We start from the raw sequence: 21,750 nt of genomic DNA, 5'->3' as shown, positions 1-21,750 counted from the left end.
CACTTCTGTTCAATCTTTATGTCAATGATATTGTCACAGGACTATAGGGAGATGTTCAGTTGTTTGCAGATGATGTGAAGCTTGGGAGTGTTATTAGTAATAGTGTTGATCTCCTGCGATGAGTCTTGTGACTCCATGGGGGTCAGGAAAATAATAATAAGAAGAACTGGTGAAGTACTAGAGTGATATAATTGGTGTTATTACTGAAAAAAAGAAGATGAAAACAAGTGAGATTCTTCTAAATAACAAATACGAGATGATATATTCAGGCAATATTGATCAGAGAAAGGAAGGAGCAGCTATGATGGTATTCAACACTAAACATAAAGATACTCTTCTTGAACATCACCCAGTTTCGTGTCAAAATAAGGAACTGGAGAATTTTTTTTGAGTCATTAGAGAAGGCAGCTGATGTAAAGAAGTTGGTCCTTGTTATAGATTAAACAGCACAGTTGAAAATGAATACCAGACATACAGAAATGTGTTGGTAAAACATGGAGAAAAAAATAACACTAATTTAAAGTAAAAAAAAAAAACTATAGGTTATTTGTTTTCAAATCAGAGGTAATCAAAATTGTGACACTATAAATTATGTTTTATTAAATCTTAGTCAGCATTTTTATACAATACTGACCATTCTACACAACTATCATCCTTTCAAATAGCCATTGTATAATAGTTTTTAAAACTTGAGTATACTCGCAGGGAAATACTTCATTTGTTACACATCTGTTTCTCTCTCTCCCTCCCCCTCTTTCCCTTTTTTTTTCTCAAGTCACACACACACACACACACACACACACACACACACACACACACACACACACACACACACACACACACACACACACACACACACACACACACACACACACACACACACACACACACAATGACAATACCTAGGAAATTTTTCATTTTTGGTATGGATGAGACCAATGCTTTTGAGTCAGTCTGAGGGATTATTCACCAGGTGATAGACATTTTATTTTAGTGGTTGCTCTTGGCATATGGAATTTTTGAAAAAATTCTCACTCTGCAAGCGTTATGTTTTCCCTGTTTTTAAATTATGCAGCATGTCTGAAGATTAATGTCCAGGAGTATGAAACATTTTCTACCACTTCAAGGTCTTACACACATTCAACAGAACTTTTCATCATGTCTGAGTTGTCAAATGTATCTATATTCTAATTATACTCTATTACACAATGAGGTTTTGTTATTGGCTGATTGGTCTAAGTTTTCATCAAGTATGATCTGCATGCACATGTACCTGGACGTCCACCTGATAGCAATCATGTTAACAGCATGTTTTGCATCTACCTATCACTTTTCTAACTTCTCTGTGACTTTTGTTAACTCCTTTTGGTTTTACTTAACTGTTTCACATGTACTACTATCATTTGAACTAACTGAGTATCCACAAAGTATGGCCTTTTTGGTAAATAGGTGCATCAGTGTTAGCACAACTGCCTAAGAAACCAAAAATTTATCTTCTGAAATTTGCAACTATGCATACAATCAATTCAACTATATATCCTGTCTCAATCACATAATATGAAAGTTTTATGCAAAATCTATGAGTTTTGGGTGAGATTAAAGGTTAGATAAATACTTCACTGAAAGTTTTCCTGAGATTAATTATAGCTTTCAGTTTGTATAATCTTTCACCTTATGACTGACATTGTCATTGAAATGTAACAAATACAAAAACACCAATATCTCTTAAGACATATATTTGTGAAAACTGAGTGTGCGTGTGTTGGGGGGTGAGTTGCAATGAGGGCTTCTTTCAACCAATATTCTACAAGGATACCACTTTTAAAGCTCTAGATAACTTAGATTTAATGGAGAAAGGATTAATTTATTATTATTATTATTTGACAACCTCCATGGAGTCAAGTGGGAGACCCACTCAACCAGCAATGCACCGATCCAGTGCATTCCACTCACTAATAACTCTCCACACGCCCTTCTTCACCACACCTCTATACAACTTTCAGGGATGATCTCTCATTCTTCCCATCTTAACATCCACTCTTTTTATAATTTCTTCTTAATTAATCTGATAAAATATCTTAACTAACCTGAAGGTCCCTATCATATCTCCTCTTTTCCTCCTATCTGCCAACCTCTATTATTCGTCTTTGGACCCTCTCTAATATTTCCACATCACAATGAAAACTAGGTGAACAAATCTGAGCAAAATAGCCCATATGTGGCCTGACAATGCCTTATATAGAGGCAAGACACCACCACCTCCTTATCCCTACATGTCAATGTACTTTTTTATTACAGCAGCAATATGATGTGCAGTCTTTGCAGTATGTGCGAAGTCACCTCAAAACTTCAGTCCACTCTCTACCATCATTCCAAGATTCTGAATATCATCCACTTCCTAAAGTACAGCTCCACCAATACAGTACATGGCCTTATATCTCTGTATCCCAAAGTGTAAGACCTTGCATTTTTTAATATTAAACCTGTAACCCCACTCATTTATCCAAGCTAAAAGTCTATTCAAATCTTCCTGTAGAGAATTAACATCAGCACTACTCCTGATAATTCTACCTAACTTTGCATCATCAGCAAACATTTGAAGATTCCCAGTCTATGTATGTGAAATATCATTAACAAATAAATTAAACAGTAGAAGCCCAAGAACAGAACCCTAAGGCATGCCACTGGTCACATTCTTTTCTGAGACACAGCTCTATCACACACAACTTGCTGGTATCATTCGGAGAGCCAATCTCTGATCCATCTAACCAATATACTATCTATTCCTATACTCTGCAGTTTGTACACCAATTTATCATGTGGTAATCTATCAAACGCTTTTGCAAGGTCCAAGAATATTTTATTTCTTATGTGTCTATTTTTAATATTTTTTTCTTTTCTTTCATCATCATCATCATCGTCAAATTCCTGCCATGTATCCTCAAGGGGTGTACAGGATATGATAGTAACTACATGAAAAAAAATTACATCATTACTAACTTCCTATCTACAATTTTCCTCCAAATCAGTCTGTTACTTGTCAAGACTCCAACATTATCAGATCTTATATTTCAATCGTCTAAGGCAATTTGTACCATATCAATCCACCTATATCTTGGTCTTCCTCTGGGTCCTTCTGCTGCCAGCCTGGCAGAGAACACTTGTTTTGCTAATCTTTCCTCGCCCATTCTGTTTAAGTGACCATACCACCTGAGATTAGCTCTGCTAATGCATTCCTGGATGCTGACAATGTCAAGTTCTTTCCTAATATCCTGGTTTTTAATATGATATTGCCATTGATGCCATCTGTTCACACCTATAATCTTTCTCAGGACTCTCATATCTGCAGTCTCTAGTCTTTGGTCAAGTGTTTTACTTCTGACCCAGCTCTCAGATCCATAAGTTAAAACTGGTTTGAACACTGTCTTGTATACAGCTAATTTAGTGTTCCGACTAATTTCTCTTTTATTGCGTAGGAATTTATTCAATTGACTTCCCACCATACCAGCTTTTGCTGATTCTGTTGTCTATTTCTATATTTAATTTACCATCTTCAGTAAAAATCGTGCCTAAGTAGCTGAGATGTTTTACTTGTTCCACAGGTTCTCCATTAACAACACAGTTGACATTTTCAATGATTCTGCCTATTTTCATTGTCTTTGTCTTTTTATTGCTGACCTTCATACCATATCTATTACAACAGAAATCGAATTTAGTCAGAGAATCTTGCAGACTTGTAGCGGATTTATTTAGAAGTATAACATCATCCACATAAAGCAAAGAGCTGACATTAACATCTCCAATTTTGATATCAGGTTTAATACCACTCATAATGTGATCCATATAGATAATGAATAACAGAGGGGATAATGTACATCCTTGTCTTACACCAGATTTAACATTAAACCATCTTCCTGTACTTTCTTCAATTCTAACTGCTAACTTACAACTCAAATAAAGACTAAGTATTGCTTGATATAATGCCCCATTAACACCATATAACTGCAGCGTATTGAATAGCTTCTCTCTTGGCACCTTGTCATATGCCTTTTCCAAATCGACAAAACTTAAATACAGATCTTTGTTATATTCCCATGCTTTCTCGACTATTTGTCGTAAAGTGAAGATCTGATCCTGACAGCCTCTATTTGGCCTGAATCCAGCTTGTTCTTCACCAAGCTTTTCTTCCACAATTCTTCTCAACCGTTTCTCAAGTATACTTGCATAGATCTTGCCAGGAACGCTCAGTAGGGAAATACCTCTGTAATTCTCACATTCAGTTTTATTTCCCTTTTTATATATGGGTACTATGAGAGCTCTACTCCAATCATCGGGAATTCGTCCCTCTGTCCATGCTTTCTGAACTATGCAGTGCAGCCACTGTAAGACTCTTATACCACCTATTTCAACATTTCTGGTCGAATATCATCTACTCCTGCTGCCTTTCCACATTTCAAGCCTTTGATTGCTTTTTCCACTTCGAGTATGGATATGCATTCCTGACTGTATGCCTGGTCAGTGTTTTTTACCACTGTGCTGTCATCACTGCTTGTTTCATTTAGCAGTTTTTCAAAGTAATTACTCCATACTTCAAGGATATCTTTTTCTACCGTTTTCATTTCACCTTTATCATCTCTAACTCCTTTTACAGCACTCTTTCCTCCATTCCTAAGCTTCTTCAACAACCTCCAGAATATTTTGCCACCTTCTTGATATTTATTTTCTATATTCTTGCCAAAGTCCTCCCATGACTTTTGTTTAGCTAGTTTTACACAGTGTTTAGCATTCTTGCATTTGTCTCTATATTCTCTAAGAGCACAAGCTGACTTATTTGAAAGGAACTTTTGATATGCTTTCTTCTTTTCCTTCACTGCCTCTTTAACTTCCTGTGTCCACCAGGGAGTTCTGATTTTTCTATCCTTGCAGACAACCTCACCACATGCCTCTCTGGCTGAATCAATCAAAGTTTTCTTCAGAGTTTGCCAATGAATCTCCATGGTTTGATTCCTGTTCTCAAACTCTTTCATTTTTTCTTCAATAATCTTTGTGTATTTTAGTCTACAGTTCAAATCTGAGAGCTGCTCATCTTTTATTCGCTTTAAAACTTTCTTACATGTTATTCTTTTCAATATGAAATTCAATTTTATCCTGCTCAAGACTAAATAGTGATCACTTCCAATTTCAAATCCTCTGTACACTCTGGTGTCCTGCACCAGGGAGAAAACATCACTATCAACAATAACATAGTCAATGAGACTTTTCTTATTCCTAGCCTCTTCTCTCCATCTTTCTGGTATTTGAATTTCTTTTCAGGTTTTTCTCTATTCATTATCTCTTTGAAGTATTCTACCCATCTTTCTATTTTCTTTTATTAATGTTTATTTTATTTCCTTGTTTGTCTTTAATTATATCTCCTCTTCTTCTTTTGTTGCCTGTTATTGTTCTCATAATATTATATAATATTTTAGTATCACCTCTATTATCTGCAATTTCTACTCATTTATTAGGTTTTCAATAAACTTTCTCTCTCTCTTTTCTTTACTTGAATTTTTCTTAATCTCTTTGTGTAGTTCTTTATATTTCTTTTGTAAGCTGATGTTATTCTTATCTTGTATGATTTTTTCTTAATTTCTTTTCTTTCTTCAATTCTGAGTTTTGTGTGTGTGTGAAGATATCCATTCTTTGTCTTTTCTTCTATGCACTCCTAGTATTTTTTCTGCAGTTTCATGGTGAATAACATGATGATGAATACAATCATCATCAAATTATCCAATGACATCTAATGATGATTTATTCAACATGGCCTGCACACATTTATTATTGCTGGCTACCCATGTATAGTGTAGATTTTCAGAGTTTCTTGTTTAAATTTTAATTTTTGTTCTTTCTCTGTACTTTACTATATTATATTCTTGTTTTTCTATATGTATTTTCGTATGAATGTATTGGTTTTGCATGTTTACCATTGGCTTTATTATTGAACTTAATAATAAGGCCAATATATATATATATATATATATATATATATATATATATATATATATCATCATCATCATCACGCTTATCAAGGATATTTAGGCCTAGCATGGCCTGTTCCGGCCTTAGAAGTCATCGTTTAAGAGGACGTCCTGGTTTTCTTTTTCCTAATGGCTTGTACTTTAAGGCTTGTTTTGGTAATCTTTCTGTTTTCATTCTTTGAACGTATTCCATCCATTTATGTTTATATTTTTTAATTTTTTCTATTACTGGTTCTTGGTTTAATTCTTTCATAATTTCTTCATAATATACCCTATTTGCAGTATACCCTATATATATATATATATATATATATATTTATTTATTTATTTATTATTTTAAACTTATATTTATGCAAACAACTCAAAGTGCATCACATAGGTCATCATCTCATCTGAAGAAAATTTCACATATGTTTTTTTCAGCCAATATTCTATTTAATAACAAAATTTAATTGGCTAATGTAAACAGTTAATTTGAAGGCTTGGGGGGGTTTGTTTAAAAAGGGGTCAGCTCCCTATGCATAATGCTTAATCCTTTTCTTCTGTTTCATTATATATAATTTTTTTTATATTATTATTCATTATATATAAATAAATTAATTTTTATGATGAATATAGAACTAAATGTAACAGTGAAAGAAAGGATTAATGTTATTATGTTTGCATTTGTGCTTAAGAATTCATTATTAGTCCTGTTTAATTGCAAATATATATAAAAAAAACAACTGCAAATGTGTCCGCTCATTTCTAGTAATAAGCCAACATATTTTGATTATGATATGATTAACATATATTAGACCAAAATCAGACTTTCAATTTCATTAACCATCCTCAATAAAGCAAACAGTAACATAATTAAAATAATTAAAAAGTAAATAATCTAAAATGGAAAAGTATTTCTGTCTTTATAAATATTAAAAGCATTTCTTTTACCTTTCCTCCTGCAGCTTTATATTCATCTTCATTGATATCTAGCAGTTTGGCTAAACCAAAATCTGTTATTTTTACACATCCTGGTGTTTGTACTGTAGGAAAAGCAAACATGGATATGATTCATTTATTTATTCCTTTTTTTTTTTTATGTTGATGCAAGAATGATAAAACAATATATATATATATATATATATTTAAACTGGTTAATAAAAAAATAAAATGTAAAAAATGCTTTCCAAAAAGGGAAAACATAATGGAAAATAATAAAGCATGATATTTATCACTTCTAAATCACCATGAAGACATAAGAGATATACCCTAGCTGTTACTGTCTTCACAAGGCTAGTAAAATTCATTTCAAGTCTGTGACTTCTTCATCCTTTCATAATGCAGATCACCGATTAGTCTCAATGAGGAAAGTATACTTTACACAATTTTTACCACAACTGTATTTAATTATCAGGAATGGCTGTTTCACTCTCTTTCATCTGTCATAATAAGAAAACTCTCCCACTCATCTTATAAGTTTCTTTCACCAACTTATGTCTCTATCATATTCTTAATCATCTATCAACCATTCTCTCCTCACAGGCAATATTCCATAGTCCCAGTCATTTTAGTAAATTATTTTTGAATTCTCTGTGTTTCCTTATCCCTTCCCCCAATAAAATGTAGGTGATGTCATCCAGTAGCACACTCAGGATTTAATCTTGGAGGGGGGGGGGGGGAGTTGAGTAGAAGATTTGAGAGTACACACTATAACCTATGACTGAGCATCTGCAATGATCGCTAGTTCATAAGTAGTATAGAAATAGAAGACACAACACAACATAAATAAAAAAATGAATTTTAATTAGGAAAAGATTTTTGGAAAATTTTCTAGTGGGTTTTTTTTTCCCTTTTTTCTTTGGGGGGACAGGGGGCACCACTGATGTCATCTGTGCACAGCAACTCAGATCTGGGTTACTGTATACAGATGACTGGAGGAACAGACAAAGTGTTCATTGTCAACACAGTCTTGGAATAAAATGGCACACCATTTCACTCCAAGCAGAAGATGATTATGATTTACTTTTCTGGTAATCAAAAAGAGTAGTATATAAAACAGAAGATTAGGCAGGACATAAAAAGTGTTATAAGCTGAAATGCAAAAGAATATTTGTGGAGGAAGAGGAATGAGATTAATTATGCCTAGATATTAAAAAAAAAAAAGCTGCAGTGAATAAATAGTATGCTTTAGTAAAATGGATAACAAAATTAAGCAGAAAGCAAAAGAAAAAATGTATTGTTAAAGTAAAAATTGAAGACACTCATTCCATACCATGAAAAGTCTTCCTTTCCCTTTCCTTCTGTTTTGTGTATCTATAAGCTCTCACCAAATTATACCTCTGTCATTTGTTTCCTATCTATCAAACTCTTAACATATACTTACAAAATTAATAACGGAAAAACTCACTTAAAAAGATTATTTAATAGTATAATTTTCGCCTGTGTGTCACAGGCATCTTCAGTACATTTTAATCTCAAATTAAACAATAATTGACAATTCCAAAAAGCACCACCTAAGTAGCTAGTGTAAGAATACTAAAAAGACTATTGCTGGAAACTATAAGGAGGATGTGAGCAGAGAAATGAGGAGCAGGTTCTTTACATGGAGAGTGGTTGATAAGTGGAATGCATTGCCTGAGTGTGTTGTGAATGTGGACATTATTTATTGTTTAATTTGAGCTTAAAATGTACTGAAGATGCCTGTGACACACAGGCGAAAATTATACTATTAAATAATCTTTTTACGTGAGTTTTTCCATTATTAATTTTGTATTTATATGTCTGCTCAAGGTTTGCCATTATTAAAACTTAACATATACTCTCCTAGTCTATCCACATAAGTGGATCTTCATGACTAGAGGTTGTTTAAATTCACATCATTTGGCTAAGACCAAAGAGGAATTTTAAGGACTCAATTACATTACTGAAGAATTCTTTAGTAACTAACACCAGTCTGGAATTATTATTATTATTATTATTATTTAGCTCCGACCTCTATGGAGGCAGAGACTCATTGTGGGAGGAACACACTAGTGCACACAATGCTCATCCAACTGTGGCTTAAATGATTCAATGTGTCCACATTCACAACACATTCAGGCAATGCATTCCACTTATCAACCACTCTCCATGTAAAGAACCTGCTCCTCATTCCTCTGCTCACATCCTCCTTATAGTTTCCAGCAATAGCCTCTTGTTCTATCCTCTTCGCCCATTCTATGAAAAATCTTTTCCATGTCAACCTGATAATAACCTCTGACTAGCTTATATGTCTCAATCATATCCTCCCCTACTCCTCCTATTCACAAGGCTTTTGCAGTTTACATTCTCTCAATCCGTCCTCATACTCCACATTCCAAAGACTACCGACCACCTTTGTGAATCTTCTCTGGACCCTTTGTAACATATCCTCATCACCACAAAAACCCAATGACCAAATCTGGGCACAATAATATGTATAGGCCTGATTAAGTTATTATAAAATGGCATCATAACCTCTTTATTTCTGCATGTCAGTATCCTCTGCATCATTGCCATTATCCAATGTGATGTCTTCACGACTTTTGCAATGTCATCCCTGATTTTCAGGTCCTTGTCTGCTGCCACTCCCAGATTTCTCATCTCCTCTATCTCCTTCAAAGTTTTCTCACTAAGTACTTTGCATTTCATTGTTGCTTACCAAATTTCAAAACCTTATACTTTGCAACAATGAACTGACAGTTAAACTTCACTGTCAATTCATGTAATCTATTCAAGTCCTGTAAGGCCATAACATCTGCTTAACTCTGCATTGCTCTCCCCAATTTTGCATCATCTGCAAACAGCTGCACATCACTAGTTAAAGCCCGTCCCAATATCATTAACATACAAATTGAACAACAACAGTCCCAAAACTGACTCCTGCTACACACCACTTTCTGATACCTATCTAACAGCTAGTCACTGATCTAACTCAGAAGTCTGTTATCCAATCCCATCTGTTTCAATTTATTCAACAGCTTATCATGTGGCAGTCTTTCAAAAACTTTTGCCAAATATAAGTATACCACTGTATATGCATCTCCCTTTTCCAAGGCACCTTGTTTTGGTGCATGAGTAAGTTAGTAAAACATGATCTCCCTTTAACAAGAAAACCCATGCTGATAACCACAGAGAATACTGCTGTTATCAACCCATTTCTGTATCCTACATCTCACCAATCTGTCTAATACCTTACCACAACTCAGATATAGAGATTGACTTTATAATTTGTAGCCGCAGCCTTATCACAACCTTTATGCAGTGGATTTTATCTTCTTTCCACTCTCTTGGAACTTTTGCAATTGTAACACTCTTATTAAACAAGCATGCTAATTCTCTGGAACATTCCCTTAATTTAAGTTCCTTATGATTCCATCCTGATGAGGATGAAACCCTTCTAAATTCGTCACTGAATACCTCAACAATGTCTTTTGCAGCAGTTACCATTCTACCATTTTTATCAATTAACATTATCTTACCAGAATAATTCTTCCTTATACTTGCCACAAAACATAAAAACTCTCTAGTGTTTTCTTTGCCCTATTTGACACTTTCTGCTCATACTGCACTTTTGTTGTCCTTACTGGGTCACTCTCTTTGCTTATTCTTTATACTCTTCATGTAACTGATTATTACCATTATTCATCTTGTACTGCCTCCAGAGTGTTGTCTTCTTCCAGATTTCATGCTTCAGCTCCCTCATTCATCCATTTTACACCTACCTTATTTAGTCTTTTAACCTTCAGAATACATTCACACATTGATGCTGTTATATATTTCTTTTCAGATCCAAAGCAGCATTTATTTCCTTACTGCTCAAGTTCTCATTCCATGCTATAGCTCCATGATGTCTTCTAAGCTTGTCATAATCACTCACCTTTTGTTTTCACATATATTCTTTTCTCATCACCAGATCACCAGTTGCAACCCAGGCGATCACTTCATGATCACCCTCACCAACTGGAAGAAAGTGCAAAACCCCACTCACAATTACTTCCTCTGATAATCTAAAACTCTTGATCCTCATTATCATTACCATTCTCATTATGTCTACCTTATGTGGACATAATTAACCTGCTATCATCAGCAGCCCTTTCCCTATCTTCTTGTCCTTTCTATCCTCACAAAAAATACTGTATCCTTTCATTTCTAGAATAAACAGCCAAACAAAAAAGAGAAAAAATGCTCATTGAATTGAATAATTTTATATTCAGATGGAATAGCGATTGCTCATATATTAAATATTAAACATTTGACCTCTTTTGCCTAATATATTATTGGTGTCTCCCCCACCTTTAAATGGGTTTCTTTTTGTGTTCCCACTCTCTTTTTTTTTAAATGATAATCTTACTATGAAAGAGGGAAAATCTATAAAACATTAGTACTATGAAAGCTAAAAGTTAGATAATTCAGTAGCTCCAGAGAGAGAGAGAGAGTATTGACACTAAACACAGTATCTTGTGGGAAGAAGCTCATCTTCTCCATAGAAGGAGTTTTAAATATGAATGCATTTTTGAAGAAAGTTGTGGAGCCCTTTTACATCAGCCTAACCTGAATCAGAATGATTGTCTCTTTCTCCCAAAAGTGTGGGAAATTCTCATTTTATGTAACTATCAAGAATAGTTTTAACATTATTTATCATCATCAAATTTCTGATTCATACCTCAGGGAGTATATACAGGATCTTATAATAGTACTACATGAAAAGTTATATCATTACAAACTTCCTATCAATAATTTTTTCTTTATTATTATATAATTTTATTATTTATTAATATTAATTTCAAGCATTTCATTTCATTGTTGTTGTTGTCGTATTGGTAATTGATTGTTGTATGTATCTTGTATTCGTGTTCTTTGATTTGCTTGTTGCATATCATATATTATATGTATTTTTACATGCAATAATTTTATGTTATTTTCAGTAAGAAATATCTATACTTTAATTAAAGTTTATTACTGTGGTTATTGTGTAAGTTTGTTGAATGTTTAGTCTCTCATTTCTCATTTTTTTACTTCAAAATTCAAATTAAACTGAAGTTTACAATTTTAGAATTTAATTTTAAAATTTGATGTTAGAATAAAACTGAAAATTTAAAATATTTTAAAAAAAATATAATTTAATGATTAAATCTAATTTAAATAATACATGATTTAGATATAATTTTAAAATTTTATTAAAACCATTTTTTTATAGTATCATTTATTCCGATTCAATAATAATAATAATTATGTAGACTTACATAAAACATTTCGCAGAGCAAGATCTCGGTGGACCATTCTTCTCTCTTCTAAATATGCCATTCCCTAGAATAAAATTGTTATTGTTTTGATTTTAAATGGTGTGTTAGCATCTTAGAGTATTATGTATCAAAATCAAAGGGTTGAAATATATAACTATATATTAAAATCAAATCAAATGTTTTATATTTTAAATATACAAATTATATATATTTAAAATATAAAACAGGTATATAAAATTTTTAGGATGTATAAAAATTAAAATTAATATATGATTACTTTTTTTAAAAAATTTAAAAATATGATATAGCTGATGAAAAGGATAAAAATGGATAAATTTCAGGCAAATTCATTCACATAAAAAAAAATCTTACAAACATAACACAACTTAGACACATCTTTCAATTAAATTTAAGAACTGAACTACCAATAAAAATTTTCAATAGACAAAATTATGTAAAGGTGTTTAATGAATTTTAACAACTTTGCAATATTCACGATTAAAAAAAAAAAACTTCAAATAATTGATATCAGCCTTGCAAATGGGATAGGAGATGGGATGACACAGGTAAGTGGTGTGTTGTATGATACACTATCTGATCAAAAATAACTGGACACCCCCTTTGTATTAGTGGCTATGGCAATATACATCACAATCATGACTCATACAGGTATAAGTATGTGTGGGATGAGTTTGAAGGACAAATAGAACTGTATAACAGCTAAAATAGAGAGAAAGAAAGAGAGTGTTGTCTGTTAGAATGGTTTCAAAGACACATATTTGACACATAAAAACAAATGTAAGGAGGTATTTGAAACAAGAGAACTGAGTTTGTTGCATTGATCGAGTCAGCATGCCCACAGAAAACTGGAATAAGTGAAACTTGGTTGTCTGAGGAGGATGAGATGTCAAAAGTAAAAATAGAAGGATATATAATTTTCCAGAAGAACAGACATGTGAAAAGAGAAGGGGGGGGGACTGCTGTTAATGATTGCAGAGGAATTGTGTCCACAAAATGTGGAAGTTGATAGCACATGCACAGATGTTGAATCTGTGTGGTGTGAAGTTGAAATAAACAGACTAATATATATGATAGGATGTTATTATAGGCCAGAGAATGCAGAAAATGCTGATTATGAAATGATAAGGCAAATTAGTTGGGCATGTAAAAAGAAGGTGATCCTGATGGAAGACTTTAATTACAGGAATATAGAATGGAAGGAGGAGATAAGTGTGTGTGGGAAGAAGGAGGTGAGTTTGTTGAATTTCTGGGAGATAAATATCTTAACTAGCATGACTGAAGCAACTAGAGGCATTAATGTTTTGGTTTTGGTGATAACTTCACAAGATGTAGTTGTTAATGAGGTGTTGACACTGCCACCAGTTGGTGAGCGTGATCATGAGGTATTTGTTTGGGAAGTAGTGAAACAAGAAAAAGGTTACTGTCAAAAATGGATATGTGTGTAGAAATATAAAGTGGGTAATTATAGGAAACTCTGTAGTCAGCATCAATACATTGGGAAGATGAGCTGAGTGGAAAAGATGTTGACAGTGTGCAGAGGCAAGTAAATAGAGTGGAAGTGAAATGGATGAACAGTGAAATCAAATGACATGTGCTGGAAAAGAAAATGTTATGGCAGAGGTACAAGACAGTTGGTGGTGATCTGATCCATGAAAAGTGCAAAGTGCAGGCTAAAAAGGTGACGAGCAAATAAAGAAAGAAAGAAAAGGTGCAGTATGAGAGGAGATTGGCTGGTCAGGCCAAGGTTAATTCAAGGGAATTTTTCTGGTATATGATAAGCAAGAGAAAGAATAATTATGGCAGGTTGACAATGATGGATAGTCATGACAACAGCATAACAGTTGCAAAGGATATAGTGAAATTATTGAATAAGCATTTTATCAGCATATATCATACTGGTATGTATGATGCAGTGCAATTTATAGAAGGGAGGTAAGTATTAGGAGAATTGAAAGTGAAAGAATCAGAGGTGTATCAGGTGTTGGTTGGATTAGATATTAATAAGGCTGTGGGAATGGATGTATTCTTAAGAAATGTGCACCACAGTTGGCTATGCCTTTGACCTGGTTATTTAATGAAAGTCATGCAGTGGGTAGATTCCCAAGGAGTGGAAAGAAGGCAAAACACTGCACAATCATGGTTCTAGGACAGAAGTTTCCAATTATAGACAAGTCTGTATAACTGCAGATGTGATCAAGGTGCTGGAGAGATTCGTTAGGAATAGAATACAAGATTGGATTTATGGACATAACATTCTTTATAATGATCAGCATGGATATGTAAAGGATTGGTCCTATTTTAGCAATTTACTTGCATTTTATGATAAAGTAATGGGTGTGTTAGATAAGGGAGAATCACATACAGTGATATTCTTGGACTTTGCAAAAGCATTTGATAGATTAGTAGAGGTTGACGTTGATGTAGATGACTGGTAGTAGAGGTTCGTTGTAATGGTGGAGACGGAGATAAGTTGTGTACAAGCTGCAGAGGATGGGAATAAATACTATATTGATTAGCTGGATCTATCATTGACTCTGAATGATACCAGCAAGTTGGGTATGATGGAGCAGTATCTCAAAAAAGTAGAGTAACCAGTAGCATGCCCCAGGGTTCTGTTCTTGGGTCCCTACTATTTAACTTGTTTGTATACGATATATCATGTGGACTCTGCATGGGGGGAGAATTATTCAGTTGTTTGCTGAGTGGGGACCATCAGTTGTTTGCTGATGATGCAAAGTTGGGAAGAATTATAAGTGGCACTGCTGATGTTAATTCTCTTCAGGAAGATAGCAGGGTTTTTTCTCCCTAAACTCGGGTTTTTCATCCCGCATACAGACAAATCGGTCCTTCAGAACATGCACAATTTACAGACAAAAAATACTAGCTGTGATGGTAGTGGTGGTAGTGGGCAGTAGATGACGTTGATGTAGATGATTGGTAGTAGAGGTTCATTGTGGTGGTGGAGACAGAGAGTTGTACAATAGGTGTCCTCCCACGATGAGTCTTTGGACTCCTTGGAGATGTCATGAATAATAATAATAATTTGAATAAACTTTTGACTTGGACAAAGGAGTGGGGTTGTAGGTTTAATATCAATAATTGCAAAGTGCTGCATTTTGGAGTGCAGATATATAAGGATGTGTACTATATCGATGGTGTTGTACTGCAGGAAGTGGATGAGATTAGAAATTTGGGAATGATGGTTGACAGTAGACTAAAGTTTAGAGGGCATATTGATAGTGCTGCAAAGGCTGTACATTGTAGTTCTGCTTTGATAAGAAGTACTCTAACATGTAGGGATAAAGAAGTTGTTGTGCCACTGTATAAAGCATTGGTCAGACTACACTTGGACTACTGTGCTCAAACCTGGTTTTCAGTGTGATGTGGAGACATTGGAGTGGATCCAGAGGCAGTTGACTAAGACAATATCAAGACTTTGGACTGTTTGCAATGGAGAGAAGTTGAAAAAATGTAGATTGCAAAGTTTAGTACATAGGAGGAAAAGAGGCGACATGATAGTGACATTTAAGTTGGTGAGAAGATTTTATCAGATTAATCCAGATGAGATTATAAAAAGAGTAGAAGATGAGAGGGGAGAAACCAGAAGTCATCCCTGATAGTTATGTAAGAGTGTGGTCAAGAGAGGGTGTGAGGAATAGATTTTTCATGGAGAATTGTCAGTGAATGGAACGCATTACCAGAATGTGTTGTTAATGCAAGGAGTGTTAATCATCATCATCATCAAATTCCTGCCATGTACCCTCAAGGGGTGTACAGGCTATGATACATGAAAAAAATTACATCATTACTAACTTCCTATCTACAATTTTCCTCCAAATCAGTCTGTTACTTGTCAAGATTCCAACATTATCAGATCTTATATTTTCATCGTCTAAGGCAATTTGTACTGTATCAATCCACCTATATCTTGGTCTTCCTCTGTGTCGTTTTGCTGCCAAACTGGCAGAGAACACTTGTTTTGCTAATCTTTCCTCGCTCATTCTGTTTAAGTGACCATACCACCTGAGATTAGCTCTGCTAATGCATTCCTGGATGCTGACAATGTCAAGTTCTTTCCTAATATCCTGGTTTTTAATATGATATTGCCATTGATGCCATCTGTTCACACCTATAATCTTTCTCAGGACTCTCATATCTGCGGTCTCTAGTCTTTGGTCAAGTGTTTTACTTCTGACCCAGCTCTCAGATCCATAAGTTAAAACTGGTTTGAACACTGTCTTGTATACTGCTAATTTAGTGTTCCAACTAATTTCTCTCTTATTCCATATGAATTTATTCAATTGACTTCCCACCATACCAGCTTTGCTGATTCGGTTGTCTATTTCTATATTTAATTTACCATCTTCAGTAAAAATCGTGCCTAAGTAGCTGAAATGTTTTACTTGTTCCACAGGTTCTCCATTAACAACACAGTTGACATTTTCAATGATTCTGCCTATTTTCATTGTCTTTGTCTTTTTATTGCTGACCTTCATACCATATCTATTACAACAGCAATCGAATTTAGTCAGAGAATCTTGCAGACTTGTAGCGGATTTATTTAGAAGTATAACATCATCCGCATAAAGAAAAGAGCTGACATTAACACCTCCAATTTTGATATCATGTTTAATACCACTTTTCTTCATAATGTGATCCATATAGATAATGAATAACAGAGGGGATAATGTACATCCTTGTCTCACACCAGATTTAACATTAAACCATCTTCCTGTACTTTCTTCAATTCTAACTGCTGACTTACAACTCAAATAAAGACTAAGTATTGCTTGATATAATGCCCCATTGACACCATATAACTGTAGCATATTGAATAGCTTCTCTCTTGGCACCTTGTCATATGCCTTTTCCAAATCGACAAAACTTAAATACAGATCTCTGTTATATTCCCATGCCTTCTCGACTATTTGTCGTAAAGTGAAGATCTGAACCTGACAGCCTCTATTTGGCCTGAATCCAGCTTGTTCTTCACCAAGCTTTTCTTCCACAATTCTTCTCAACCATTTCTCAAGTATACTTGCATAGATCTTACCAGGAACACTCAGTAGAGAAATACCTCTGTAATTCTCACATTCAGTTTTATTTCCCTTTTTATATATGGGTACTATGAGCTCTACTACAATCATCGGGAATTCATCCTTCTGTCCAGGCTTTCTGAACTATGCAGCCACTGTAAGACTCTTAGACCACCATACTTCAGCATTTCTGGTCGAATATCATCTACTCCTGCTGCCTTTCCACATTTCAAGCCTTTGATGGCTTTTCTACTTCAAGTATGGATATGTATTCCTGACTGCATGTCTGGTCAGTGTTTTTTACCACTGTACTGTCATCACTGCTTGTTTCATTTAGCAGTTTTTCAAAGTAATTACTCCGTACTTCAAGGATATCTTTTTCTCCCGTTTTCATGTCACCTTTATCATCTCTAACTCCTTTTACAGCACTCTTTCCTCCACTTCTAAGTTTCTTCAACAACCTCCAGAATATTTTGCCACCTTCTTGATATTTATTTTCTGTATCCTTGCCAAAGTCCTCCTATGACTTTTTTTAGCTAGTTTTACACAGTGTTTAGCATTCTTGCATTTGTCTCTGTATTCTCTAAGAGCACAAGCTGACTTATTTGAAAGGAACTTTTGATATGCTTTCTTCTTTTCCTTCACTGCCTCTTTAACTTCATGTGTCCACCAGGGCGTTCTGATTTGTTTCATCCTTGCAGACAACCTCACCACATGCCTCTCTGGCAGAATCAATCAATGTTTTCTTCAAAGTTTTCCACTGAATCTCCAAGTTTGATTCCTGTTCTCAAACTCTTTCATTTTTTTTTCAATAATCTTTGTGTATTTCAGTCTACAGTTCACATCTGAGAGCTGCTCAACTTTTATTCGCTTTAAAACTTTCTTACACGTTATTCTTTTCAATATGAAATTCAATTTTATCCTCCTCAAGACTAAATAGTGATCACTTCCAATTTCAAATCCTCTGTACACTCTGTTGTCCTGCACCAGGGAGAAAACATCTCTATCAACAATAACATAGTCAATGAGACTTTTCTTATTCCTTGCCTCTTCTCTCCATGTGAATTTGTGCACATTTTTATGTTGGAACATGGTGTTAGTAATGACCAGTCCATGTCCTGAGCAGAAATCCAACAGATATTTGCCATTATTATTAGCTTTGCTCTTTTCTCCAAATTTTCCCAAAATATTTTTGTATGTCTGACAATCATTTCCTACTCTGCTATTTAGATTCCCAACAAGGACCAACGTTTCCTTTTTCATTGTGTCAGTTGCTTTTTCTAAATGCTCAAAAAATTCCTCTACTTCTACCTTACTAGACCCTTCTGTGGGACCATAGGCACAAATAAGTCTCATTGTCGAGTTCACCATTCTCATATTTGCCCACATTACCCTACTTGAGACTGACTGCCATTCAAGAAGATTAGCCTCGTATTTTTTGTTGAATACTATGGCTACTCCTTCTTTTCCTTGATTGTCATTGCCTGAATATAACATTTTGTATTTATTGCTCAGAAAGATCTCACCAGTTTTTGTCTTTTTTGTTTCAGTCACCCCTATTATGTCAATCTGGTACTTATCTAATTCCTCAAGCTAGCTCCATTTCTTTGCCATTCAGGCTTCTTATGTTGATAGTACCGATCTTTAACTCTGGTGATGTTGAGTTGGGGTTTATTTTCAGATTTGTTCGAGTAGCTGACATTTTGCTGTTTGCCCTGGTTCCCTGGCGAAAGCAACGGGGGGAGGCCGTGTTTAACCGGGCAACACCCCAGCTGGCATGAAATTTTGTCATGTCGTACCATCATTTTTTATTTTGGTTTAACCAACAAGAATACAATTTGGTCAGCTAAATCCCAAATTGCCAGCACATCCTTGTTCGTTCAGTATCCACATAGATTCCCAACAGGGTGCACCACGAGAAGGTGAGGATTGGACATTAGGTTAGAAGCCCTAGTCAGTTCTCTGCATCCCTTTAAAGGCTATATGAAGGTCTCCTCTCGGTTATACAGCTTTGACCCTTAAGCACCCCAAACAGGAGTGTTAAGGATTTTAAGATTCGGTGTGATAAATGTTATCAGTTGAATGAACCTCCCACAATGAGTCTGCCAACTCCATGGATGGCGCAATAATAATAATAATAACTATTACATAATTGTTGGAGCAAATGGGAATTGATATGAGGTTGGTGGCATAGATAGGCAGGTGGCTGATAGACGGACATCAAAGCGCTGATGATACAAAACTGGCGACCACAATACTTGATAAAGGTGATGTAGATATCCTGCACGATTATTTAAAGAAATTGGCAGTGTGGGCAAAGGAAAATGGTTGTCAATTTAATGTTGCAAAATGTAAGGTTTGGGATGAAAAGGTTACATGATCTACATCATACGAGGGTGGTCTGAAAGCTCTCGGCCTTGACCATAGATGGCAACATTATTGGCAAGATTTCTTTTTCTACGTTGGTACATCTGTCATAAGCATCCATGTGAAATTACAACTCATTCTATCATGTAGTTTGTTTTATACAGCTTTCTGAAACAAAAGTGTTGTCCGTATCCCTTGAAATTGATAAAATTGAGTATCGTGCAGTTATAAAATTCTTTGTAAAAGAAGGTTTGACGCCAAAAGAAATTCATTTGAAGTCCATAAAAGTTTATGGGTTCTCTTCTCCTTCATTTTTGACGATTAAGAAATGGATTGCCGAGTTTAAACGTGGCTGTACCAGAATTGAAGATGGTCAGATGATCTACGTGAAGTACGTCTAAAAAGTGTAACAGTACCAGAAATCATTGATCAAGTGCACGATATGGTATTGAATGACCAGTGAGTCTAAGTGCGTGAAATTGCTGAGACTAATAAGCATTTCAAAAGAACATGTAGGATATATTTTGCAGAAGAATTGCGTATGAAAAAGCTTTGGGCAAGATGGGTGCTACGCTTGCTCACAGCAGATCAAAAACGCACTCTTATGAAAATCTCTGAACAGCGTTTGGAGCGTTTTAACAAGAATAAACTGATTTTGTGTGTCAATTTATTACAATGGATGAGACTTGGCTTCACCATTATACACCAGTATCACAAAAAGCAGTCAAAACTGTGGACAGAAGGTGGTTGTTCAGCACCAAAGAAGACAAAGTCAGTTCCATCAGCAGGAAAGATCATGGCATCGGTGTTTTGGGATTCTAAGGGCATTTTGTTTATTAATTATCTTGAAAAGGGTAAAACGATAACAGGGGAATATTATTCCAATCTTTTAACCAGACTAGATGAAAAAATTCATGAGAAAAGACCTGGTTTGCAGAAGAAAACAATCATCTTTCATCAGGACAATGCACCTGCCCACAAAGTTTTTTTGGCAATGGGAAAATTAAGGGATCTGCACTATGAATTGTTGGAACATCCACCCTATTCCCCAGATTTGGCTCCCTCTGACTTCTATCTCTTCTCAAAACTAAAACTCTTTCTTGCTGGTCAGCGTTTTTCTTTGAATCAAGAGGTGATTGCATCTGTAGAGGGATATTTTGTAGATCTTACTGAGAACTACAGAGATGGAATAATAGCGCTGGAACATCGCTGGAATAAATGTATTAGTCTTAAAGGATTATGTAGAAAAATAAAAATAATTTTCAAATTATAAATTCGTTTTTTTATTGTTAGGCCGGGAAATTTTCAGACCACCCTCATATTGATGGCACTAGATTACTGGAAATTGATGAGGCTAGGAATCTTGGAGGTAATGGTGGATAGAGATTTGAAATTCAGTGGACATATTGCAAGTATCGGTAAAATAGCTCAGAGGATTACGTGGATGTTGAAGAACACATTGACAAGTAAAGATAGGGAAGTTATGAACCCTCTTTATAAGGCTACCATGCACAGATTTGGTCACCTGCATTTCTTGGTGATCAGGAAGTGGTGTAGGAGATTCAGAGATGAGTTACCAAGCTTGTGACAGTTCTGTGGAATGCTCCCTATGAGGAGAGATTGAAAGTGTGTGGATTGCAGAGTTTAGCTGACAGGTAGAGAAAAGGAAATATGATAGAAACTTATAAATTACTAAAGAAATCACAACCACCTCTGGAATGGATTGCCAGAGGTGGTTGTGAGTGTCCCAACAGTGAATAAGTTTAAGGTGCGAGTCTCTCACAATATTCTTTAAGATTGACACAAAAGAAATCTTTCAATACATGAAGAGTAGGAAGAGATCAAGAAGTCACACTTGGAAGTTGTGTTTTGTTAGTAAGGGTGTGTAGACTACGTGCTTTACTTGGAGAGTGGCAAATTAGTAGAATGGATTGCCAGAGGTCGTTGTGAGTGTCCCAACCGTTAATATGTTTAAGGTGTGAGTCTCCCACAATGAGTCCTTTGACTCCATGGAGATACCTGCCTAAATAACAACGATAAGAGTGATGAACTGCATTTGAATGG

The 21,750-nt window shown here is 35.0% G+C and overlaps 1 protein-coding gene across 3 annotated transcripts in view; it reads right to left on the bottom strand.

Annotated features, from left to right (window-relative positions):
* LOC150108109 (epidermal growth factor receptor-like) overlaps nucleotides 1-21,750 on the bottom strand; it is a 495,579-nt gene that overhangs the window by 47,478 nt on the left and 426,351 nt on the right. For all 3 annotated transcript variants that reach the window (XM_090415594.1, XM_090415593.1, XM_090415595.1), the window contains 2 exons: nucleotides 12,263-12,326; nucleotides 6,951-7,042 (listed from right to left, as the gene is read on the bottom strand). In XM_090415594.1, coding sequence (XP_090271720.1) covers nucleotides 6,951-7,042; nucleotides 12,263-12,326 — 156 coding nt within the window. The remainder of the gene's footprint in view (nucleotides 1-6,950; nucleotides 7,043-12,262; nucleotides 12,327-21,750) is intronic.

Source organism: Typopeltis vanoorti, chromosome 3 (assembly GCF_054136105.1).
Source record: "Typopeltis vanoorti isolate ZY-2024b chromosome 3, IOZ_Tvanoo_1.0, whole genome shotgun sequence".
Classification (NCBI taxonomy): Eukaryota; Metazoa; Arthropoda; class Arachnida; order Uropygi; family Thelyphonidae; genus Typopeltis; species Typopeltis vanoorti.
The sequence above is the reverse complement of the archived record's forward strand: the minus strand, read 5'-3'. Positions and strand labels throughout refer to the sequence as shown.